At 44.9% G+C, this 9,244-nt stretch overlaps 1 protein-coding gene across 2 annotated transcripts; it reads left to right on the top strand.

Annotated features, from left to right (window-relative positions):
- Positions 1-7: 7 nt before the first annotated feature.
- MPV17L (MPV17 mitochondrial inner membrane protein like) lies at positions 8-8,646 on the top strand. 2 transcript variants are annotated; one of them, XM_041749908.1, is made up of 4 exons: positions 8-514; positions 3,792-3,862; positions 8,063-8,092; positions 8,174-8,646. In XM_041749908.1, exons 1-4 carry the CDS (start codon positions 199-201, stop codon positions 8,351-8,353), a joined length of 597 nt encoding a protein of 198 aa, XP_041605842.1. In that variant the 5' UTR covers positions 8-198; the 3' UTR covers positions 8,354-8,646. The 2 variants fall into 2 exon arrangements, with proteins under 2 accessions (XP_041605842.1, XP_041605843.1); XM_041749909.1 differs by lacking the exon at positions 8-514 and adding an exon at positions 664-1,071.
- The last annotated feature ends 598 nt before the right edge of the window (positions 8,647-9,244 follow it).

Raw genomic sequence — 9,244 nt, 5'->3', positions numbered from 1 at the left:
CGGCCCGCCCGCGTTTCCGAGGCTCGGCCCCGCGGCCACGGGATTGGAGCGCGCGGACTGGGTGTGCGCGGGGCGCCCAATGGCTCGGGAGCATCCGCGAGGACAGGTGCAGGTGGCGGAGGCGGCGCGCAGGGCCGGGCGCGGGCGGGCGTGGCCCGGGGAGCTGGCGCCGCGGTCGCTGGGCACCCCCCGCCCCCCATGGGCATGGCTGGCTGGTGGCGGGCGCTGCTGCGCGCGGCCCGGCGCTACCCGTGGCCCACCAACGTGCTGCTCTACGCGGCTCTCTTCTCCGCCGGGGACGCGCTGCAGCAACGGCTACGGGGCGCTCCGGCCGACTGGCAGCAGACGCGGCGCGTGGCCACCGTGGCCGTGACCTTCCACGGCAACTTCAACTACGTGTGGCTGCGCCTGCTGGAGCGCGCGCTGCCGGGCCGTGCGCCGCGCGCGGTGCTGGCCAAGGTGCTGTGCGACCAGGCGATCGGCGGGCCGGTGGCCGTCTCGGCCTTCTATGCAGGTGAGGGGCCCGGGGCGGGGATGGAGAGGGAGAGCCAAGGGCTGGGGGGGCGGGGCGGGGGGCGCCCAGGGCTGGAAGCAAGCCATGGGGTCGGGGTGGGGGTGGGGATGCGCGCAGGACTGCAGGGGCGGAACTGGGGGTCCAGGTGCAAGAGCTGAGAAGTGTGGCAACCAGGGAGTAAGTGGGAGAAGTTGAGAGGTGGCGCCTAGGAGGGAGCCAGGGGCCAGGACCACGGTTGGGACGCTGCGGTGGTCGTGCATGCTCGGTGGGGGCCCGGGGCATCAGCTAGAACTGGAGGGAGGCAGAGCTGGAGGGGGGCGGGTCCATTCCCCCCCTGAAAAAGGTCCACATGAACATCAAGGAGATCACAGCCAGTGGCCCTGGAGGCTGCAACCCCTGTGACCCAGTTGTGGGACAGGCCTGTCCTGCTCCTGGGAAAATCCGAGCCTGGGGCGACGGGCCTCCTTACCAGGGGCGCACACTCCTTTCTAACACACCGACCAAGTGCGCCGCGGGGCTGCTGCGGGACCCCGGGAGCAGAGCAGGTGCAACCGGAGGTAGGAACAGATTCCCCCAAGAAAACTCATGCTCAAGGCCTTAGTCCTGCTTTGGTAACAAGATTTTCCTTTGGGGGTCCCGTCCGGTCTATGAAAAGCCAAGAAAATGTGAGTGGACCTTGGACCCTGCCGTGGAGAACTCTTGGCCCGTGAAAAGTCCTGGGAGGCCCTTCCTCTGAAAATCACACTGAGGCCTAAAGATCTGACTTTTGGAAGCTTCCTTAGGGCCTTACAGACTAAAAACAATGGGAGGGGCTCTGTAGCCTCCATCCTCCTAGCAGTTTCCATAGCCAGTAAAGGAGAAGGGTGGGGGACAGTCACCAATTCCTCAAGAAAATCCAAGGGCCCTGGGCCTGACCCTGGCATTGGGGATAACATATCCTCCCCCTACCCGAAGATGGTCTTCTTTTCATTGGCTGCCAGTGCCTTCTAAACCAGGTCATGGGGGTGGGGGTGGGGGGGTGGGGGTCACTCAGCACCTTGAAGAAACCTACACTGCCCTGTGGATCTTATTTTGGGGATCCAGATCTGGTTCCTTTCCTCATCAACCCCTCAGGAAGTATGAAGTATGAACCCCTGGTTGCCTGTTGTAGTCTCAGCCGGACCACATGGATGATGCGGTCAGTGGGGTCAGTAAAATAAAGGACCTGGGAGCCATGGCTGTCAGGTGCCTGGTCCCAAGATGTGTGACTTTGGGGGCATATCTGCAAAGAGGCTCCTCATGCCCATGACTGCAATTGCCTTGAACTCCAGTGAAGGAGTTGGGACCTAGGGGCTGGACCTCGAGGAACCAGTTTCCTGTTTTATTTTATTTATTTATTTAAAAAAAATTTGTTTATTTATTCATGAGAGACACATAGAGAGAGGCAGAGACATGGGCAGAGGGAGAAGCAGGCTCCCCTGATGTGGGACTTGATCCTAGGACCTGATCATGACCTGAGCCAAAGGCAGACGCCCAACCACTGAGCCACCTAGGTGCCCCCAGGTTCCCACTTTAATCCTCCAACAACCCAGTGAGGCAGGTGCTCTTTGCTATTCTTGTGTTACAGATAAGAACACAGTCTCAAAGGGGGTTCAGTGACTTGCCCAAAAACAACATAATCCATGCTGTGATGTTCATCTTGAATGTTGTCCGTATGTCTGTAAGCCAGAAAGATGCTGCAGGAACCCAGCTCCCGGAGCATTGTGATTTAAGTCTGAGGCTCCCTGAACACGGATTCCTACCCAGATGGCTGCTTTGTTTTGCTTTTAGATTTCTGGCCCGATTTCCCTCTCCTCCTGTGAAAGTGAAGGGGGGGACTGGAGGGGTTGGATGTTTGTTCAAGGAACTTCCAACCTAGAAATTGCCTTTATCAGATGATCTTTTGTGCTGGGGCCACCTTGGGGATCTCAGATTGTGATGGAGAGGTCTGGCTCAGAATCCTTACCTCAGTAGGACTTGGTCCGGTATTAACCTCCCAGAGCTCATTTCCGCCTCTGTAACTCCCAACCTCAGCGGATTGTATGGGGGAGGGGGGTGGTCAAATGAAATAAGGCACAGAAAGTGCTTAGTGCTTAATTAGTGCTTGGAAAGTAGAACCCGATATTACCAATATACGCCTGGGGATTCTTATAAATCCTGTTCTCAGAATCCCTTGCATTTAACTAAAAAAACCCTCGTTTCCCCTTCCTCCTAATCGGATTTGAAGGAGACTTTTTAAAGCACTTTTATTTTTACTCCTTCCTAAAATAGGAGGATTTTTGTCTTTGCTCCCTGAATTTCTTTTCAGGGTTGTTGAACATGCAAAGTTTTCAGAATGTTTTTAGAAAGGCTGAATTAGTGTTCTGCTTTCAAATTCTGATTAGAATAATTCTGATTAGAATGCTGATGGGAACTTTGTAGTTGCCGGAATACCCACGAGGTCCATCAGCCTTTTTTTATTCTTTAAAAAGAAGGAAATTAAGTGTCTAAAATTTTATTTATTTACTTAAAGGCTTTATTTATTCATGAGAGAGAGAGAGAGAGAGAGATTGAGAATGAGCTTGAGCACAAGCCAGGGGGAGGGGCAGAGGCAGAGGGAGAAGCAGACTCTGATGAGTTGGGAGCCCAGTGGGGGCTCTATCCCAGGACACTGGATCATGTCCTGAGCCAAAGACAAACATTTAACAGAGTAAGCCATCCAGGCGACCCTAAATTTTTAAAATGCTAAACATTTAAAATGTTAAACATTTTAAAACATTTTAACATTTAAAATGTTAAAACATTTTAAAACATTTTAAAAAATGTTAAACATTTTACAAAAAGTTTGGAAGGCAGAGAAGTCACCAATTGCCCTATCTGAACGCTGTGGGTTCTCTTACTACATATATCTATATATCTATATATCTATATATATATGGTGTATATATATATGGTATATATATATATGGTATACATATATATACCTATTAGCTATCTTTCTGCTATTATATTTATACTCTGCTATTTTCACTTCATATTTATCATTCCTTTAAGATTTATCTGGTTTTATTTTTTAAATTCCATATATATTTTAAAAAGATTTATCTAGTTTTAGAATGGAGTTCATGTTGTTTTCACTGTTGGATCAGAAGGGATATAATGAATAAAAGATACATACTGGTGGGTACTTTGCATATTGAAAGAGAAAACTTGAACTGTTATACAGTGTTCTTCCTACTGAGTCTTGCAAAATCCTTGTGGTGCCTGTTTTTACAAATAGGTATGAGTATTCTCCAGGAAAAGGATGATATATTTTTGGACCTGAAAAAGAAATTTTGGAATACATACAAGGTAAGACAGACTTTTGAAAAGGTAATCAAGATCTTTTAGTATATTTGTAACTTTAAATACATTTTAAGAAAACTATTCTTTTTTTTTAAGGTTTATTTATTTATCTGAGAAAGAGTGTGCACGAGCAGGGTGAGGGAGAGGGAGAAGCAAGCAGAAGGAGAGGGAGAAGCAGGCTCCCTGCTGAGCAGAAAGCCCAGCACAGGGCTCGATCCCAGGACCCCCAGATCATGACCTGAGATGAAGGCAGACACTTAACTGACTGAGCCACCCAGGAGCCCTAAGGAAGCTATTCTTAATTTAGGGCTCCAGTGGGTTGGCACAAAGGAACAATATTTTGATGAAGAGATCTAACTTTTTTTTAAAGATTTTATTTATTCATGAGAGACACAGAGAGAGAGACAGAGACACAGGCAGGGGGGAAAACAGGCTCCTTGCAAGGAGCCTGATGCAGGACTCAGATCCCAGGACCCTGGGGTCATGACATGAGCTGAAGGCAGATGCTCAACTACTGAACCACCCAGGTGCCCCTTAAATTTGTTTTGAAAGAGAAATGAGAAGAGGCTTTAAGGGTGTCTATACATGAGTGTCTCTGAGTTTTAGTCGACGTTCACACGATTCCTGTTTTTTAAGTTTACTCTTGTTAGTGATTACAGTTCATTTAGTGCATTTTGGAGCCAAAGAGATTACTGCAAAATAGGAAAAGTAGAATCTGAGTGGTTAATGGAATCATTCCCATTTGGAGCATATGTTCCCAGGTGTACATTCTGCTCAGTCTGTGTGAAGGATAATGTTTCCCAAGATTACTTCTAGGCTTGAAGTAAGTTACCTGTTGTACTGTTTGCTCAATGCAAATATACACAACCCAATCCAACAAATATTTATTAACTCATTCAATTAAGATTTATTGAGCAGTATCCATAAGGCCTGGCAAATTCAGGGGTGGTTTCCATCTCTGGCCTAGAGGATGTTTGATTTTACTAATCCCAATGGAGTGAATTTTCAGGATTGCAGAATGTACACAGACTGGCCTTGGGCTTCACATGTACTTAATTCCCTATCAGAAGCAGTGCCAACCCACACCTGGCTATCGCCCCTCCTGCTTCTGGAATCTTCTACTGAGTTACATTGAGCTCCAGAATCAGCATTACCCACTTGGTGGTTGGAAGTGAATGGTAGGGAGCGTGCAAGCCACATGCTCAGGGACAGTTTCTTCTTCCTTTAAGCAGAAAATGTGTTCAGAACTTGTTAACTTCTCTTGGGGCAGAAGTTGTGAGTCCAATGCGACATCTAAGTATAATTTTCTTCTGCTTGATTTTGAAAAAAGGAACACGTTTTCCCAGTATATCATGGATCCTATGGAGGTATATACATTTAACTTTTTTTTTTTTTTTTAAGCAAGCAAGAAGAATTGGGAAAGCAAGAGGATTTTACCTAAATCAGGGATTTGGAGATGCTTCAGATCCCCCTCCCTTAATGAAGACACACAGGCCACCTTTGTTGAGTGTTAAATACCATACCGAAGATCCTGAACATCAGTAATAGTGACAGGAGAAAGCAGCTAGAGCTAGGGATATTAGATATGGAAGAAACTGGGCTCAAACCAGGCTCTCAAGTCAATCTTGATCAATGAAACCAGGAGCACAAACATTAGGAATTGAAAGACAAGAAGCAGCCAAAGACAATTTGTCATGAGGGGTGCCTGGGTGGCTCAGTTGGTTAAGCATCTGCCTGCGGCTCAGGTCATGATCCTGGGGTCCTAGGGTCCAGCCCCACATCAGGCTCCCTGCTCAGAGGGGAGCCTGGTTCTCCCTCTCCTCTCTGCTTGTGCTATCCTGGTCACTGTTTCTGTCTGTCTGTCTGTCTCTCAAATAAATAAATACAATCTTAAAAAAAAAAAAGAATCTGTCACAGAAGGTTTTTTTGTAGCCCAAGCCCACTCTTATGAGTGAGAATAGAATTGCTTGGAATCAAGACCCTGCCCAATCCAAGTTGTTTGGATGAAGGTAGAAAGGACATTCCTACTTTATTTGTTATTTACATGTAGGTAGTACTTTTTGGTTGGTTGGTTGGTTGGTTGGTTGGTTGGTTGGTTGGTTGGTTGGTTTTTGTGCAGATGGCATGAAATTTCTGTCTCTTTTCACCAGCCACAAGGTGGTGGGGGGGGAGCTTAGGTAAATTACCTCTTAGAAATTTATCTGATGTTACATCTGTCTCTATTATAGTTTTTAAAAACTTTAATTTGGGGGATCCCTGGGTGGCGCAGCGGTTTGGCGCCTGCCTTTGGCCCGGGGCGCGATCCTGGAGACCCGGGATCGAGTCCCATGTCGGGCTCCCGGTGCATGCAGCCTGCTTCTCCCTCTGCCTATGTCTCTGCTTCTCTCTCTCTCACTGTGTGCCTATCATAAATAAATAAAATTAAAAAAAAATTAAAAAAAAAACTTTAATTTGGAAATAATTTCTAACTGATGAAAAAGTAACAAGAATAGTTCAGTGAATACCCTTTACCGATAGTTAACAGTTTGCCTGTCTCTTTTATTTTTTCTTGGCTCGATCTATCTCTCCATCCACCTTTCTGTCTGTTTCTCTGAAGCATTTGAGAGTAAGTTACACACAGAATTACCCTTTGCCCTAGATACTTGATCTATTTTCTAAGAATAAGTGTGTTCTTTTTTTAAAGATTTTATTTATTTATTCATGAGAGACACAGAGAGACAGAGGCAGAGACACAGGCAGAGGGAGAAGCAGGCTCCCTACAGATGCGGGACTCGATCCCAGGACCTCAGGATCACGCCCTGAGCCAAAGGCAGATGTTCAACCACTGAGCCTTCCAAGTGCCCCTAAGTGTGTTCTTTTGTATAACTACAGCAGAGTTAGCAACTTCAGTACATTTAACAAAAGTAATAATCCTTTGATCTCATCCACCATCCTCTGCCATGTTTGTCAATTGACTACCTGATGGTCTCTTTAGCATTTCTTTTTCCTTCTGGCTCAGGATCCAGCCTAGGGTCAGGTAGTGCATTTAGTTGCCAGGTCTCTTTAGTCTCCATTAATTGTATTTCCTTGGCCTTGTTTTATCTATTACAACACTAATATTTTTGAAGAATACAGTTCTGTTTCCCCTCCCCCTAAAACCAACAACGACGATGACAGCAAAGCATTCCCTTTTTGGAGACATTTTGTAATATGCAAGAACGTCAGCTAATCTTATTCTACAGCAGGAAATAGTATATGTTATTCGCCTTACATTTTTTTTAACAAAAAATAAAACAATTTATTTTATTTATTTTATTTTAAAAAAGATTTTATTTATTTATTCATGAGAGACACAGAGAGAGAAGTAGAGACACAGGCAGAGGGAGAAGCAGGCACCATGCAGGAAGCCCAATGTGGGACTCGATCCCGGGCCTCCAGGATCAGGCCCTGGGCTGAAGTCAGTGCTAAACCACTGAGTCACCCGGGCTGCCCAAAATCAAACATTTTAGATAAAATTAGAGTCACCCCTGGCTCTCATTGCACGAAATAGTAGAAGATATTATTGATATTATTTTTAAATATTTTATTTGAGAGAAAGAGAGGGAGCAAGAGAGAACAAGCAGGGGAGAGGGGGAGGAGCAGGCTCCTCGCTGAGCAGGGAGCCCAACATGGGGCTCGAGCCCAGGACCCTGGGATCATGACCTGAGCCAAAGGCAGGTGCTTATTGATGAGCCACTTGGACACCCCAGTAGAAGATATTATTAACAAATCATCGAATAAAAAATGATCAATTTAAAACTTTGTTGATGATCCTCTTATAAATACATTCCTGCAACATTTGCTTGGGCTAACAGGAAAACCACAACGTATGTGTATATATATATATATATATATATATATATATATATATATATTTTTTTTTTTTTCGTATATGTTATTTTGAAAGCGGCTGTTTAACAGAACTGGTACTGATTCTGGTAGCCTTTTCATTCCGCACCTGTACATTTGACTAATATAATCGTCTCATACCTAAAAGCTCTTTGCACAGCTCCCACCCTCTTCTACTTGAGAGACTTTAAGCAGCCTGATTTAATCGGTTTAGCCTGAAATACAATATCAGCTCTGGGTTCTCTCCACCTGGTATTTCTTCATCTCTCATAGAATGAGCAGTGGGATTGTTTCTTGTGGGATTACAAGGCATTCTAATGGAGTTTTTCTGTATTTCAGAGTGGTCTCGTGTACTGGCCTTTTGTGCAGGTGAGTCTCCAACTCCTTGGAATGCTATATCAAGGCTGTGGTTGACACGGAGCCCTGGCACACTCTTTCTTTCTGTTTCAGCTCACCAACTTTAGCCTGGTTCCTGTTCACTGGAGGACAGCTTACACTGGACTTTGTGGTTTTCTGTGGGCTACATTCCTCTGCTTTTCGCAACAGAGTGGCGATGGCACGTTCAAGTCTGCTTTCACCTTCCTTCATGTGAAGGAGGCCAATGCGCTTGAGAGATCCCCTAAGAAATGAGAAGCCAAGGACTCCCTGACAACGATTTGCTTCCCTCCCTTCCTCCCTCCCTTCCCTTCCTTCCTTCCTTCCTTCCTTCCTTCCTTCCTTCCTTCCTTCCTTTCTCTCTCCAGAGAATTGCATGCAGATGAAAGAGTCTACTTACCAATTATAGGCTCCATTTTGGAGAAGGACTATTCCATCAATTCAATTGTTTCATTATCCATGAGTACTTTAAATTTTATCCAAACTTTTTTTTTTCTCATCTTGGTCTGAAAGTCTCACTTCTCTAATATTTTTACTTCTCTAATTCTCTGGCTAGTACTGGTTAACAGTGATACCATGGCATTTAGCAGTTATTATGATTTCTATTCTAATATTTTAATGCCAGCTGATTTAAAAAACCTGTTTTGATTTTATACATTTTGCTTCTAAAATCTCAGGTTATCTCCTAAACACTTTTGGATCACTTTGACTTTTATACCCCAAACAGTCCTTAGAGTAAATTTCTATTTACATAGAGCTCAAAGAGAAGATTGGATAACAGAATTTTTTTCCTCAAAATACTTTGTATAATAATTTATTGTTACACTAACACCCAGTTCTGTAAGTACATTTTATGCTGTCAAAAAAAAAAGATAGAATCTGATTGGTGTGTCTCATATAGAATGTATTTTATGGATGTCTTCTACTTTGTAATTTCAAAGTTCAGTGCTTTTTAGTTCATGTGTTCTAGTTTTGAGCATATTCAGTGGACTGAAGTGCCCCATTTTTTAGAGATAGGAAATTTACAAAATTTCTGGCATCTTAAAGACGTATATTGGGCAAAGTTTCTAAGAAAATAAACAATTTTTCTTCCTCTGGAAGAAAAAACTCTATTCCATAGGTTTCCAGGGAAAACAGTTACCCCAA

This window comes from Vulpes lagopus, chromosome 3, assembly GCF_018345385.1.
Source record: "Vulpes lagopus strain Blue_001 chromosome 3, ASM1834538v1, whole genome shotgun sequence".
NCBI classification, from domain to species: Eukaryota; Metazoa; Chordata; class Mammalia; order Carnivora; family Canidae; genus Vulpes; species Vulpes lagopus.
This window is presented reverse-complemented; position numbering and strand designations above follow the sequence as displayed.

Bases quoted from the DNA above. Each gene is read 5' to 3' on its own strand.
- MPV17L (XM_041749908.1), top strand. From the start codon at position 199: ATGGGCATGGCTGGCTGGTGGCGGGCGCTGCTGCGCGCGGCCCGGCGC. The intron at 515-3,791 runs GTGAGGGGCCCG...TTTTACAAATAG, and splicing joins CGTCTCGGCCTTCTATGCAG to GTATGAGTATTCTCCAGGAA. The intron at 3,863-8,062 runs GTAAGACAGACT...TCTGTATTTCAG, and splicing joins AATTTTGGAATACATACAAG to AGTGGTCTCGTGTACTGGCC.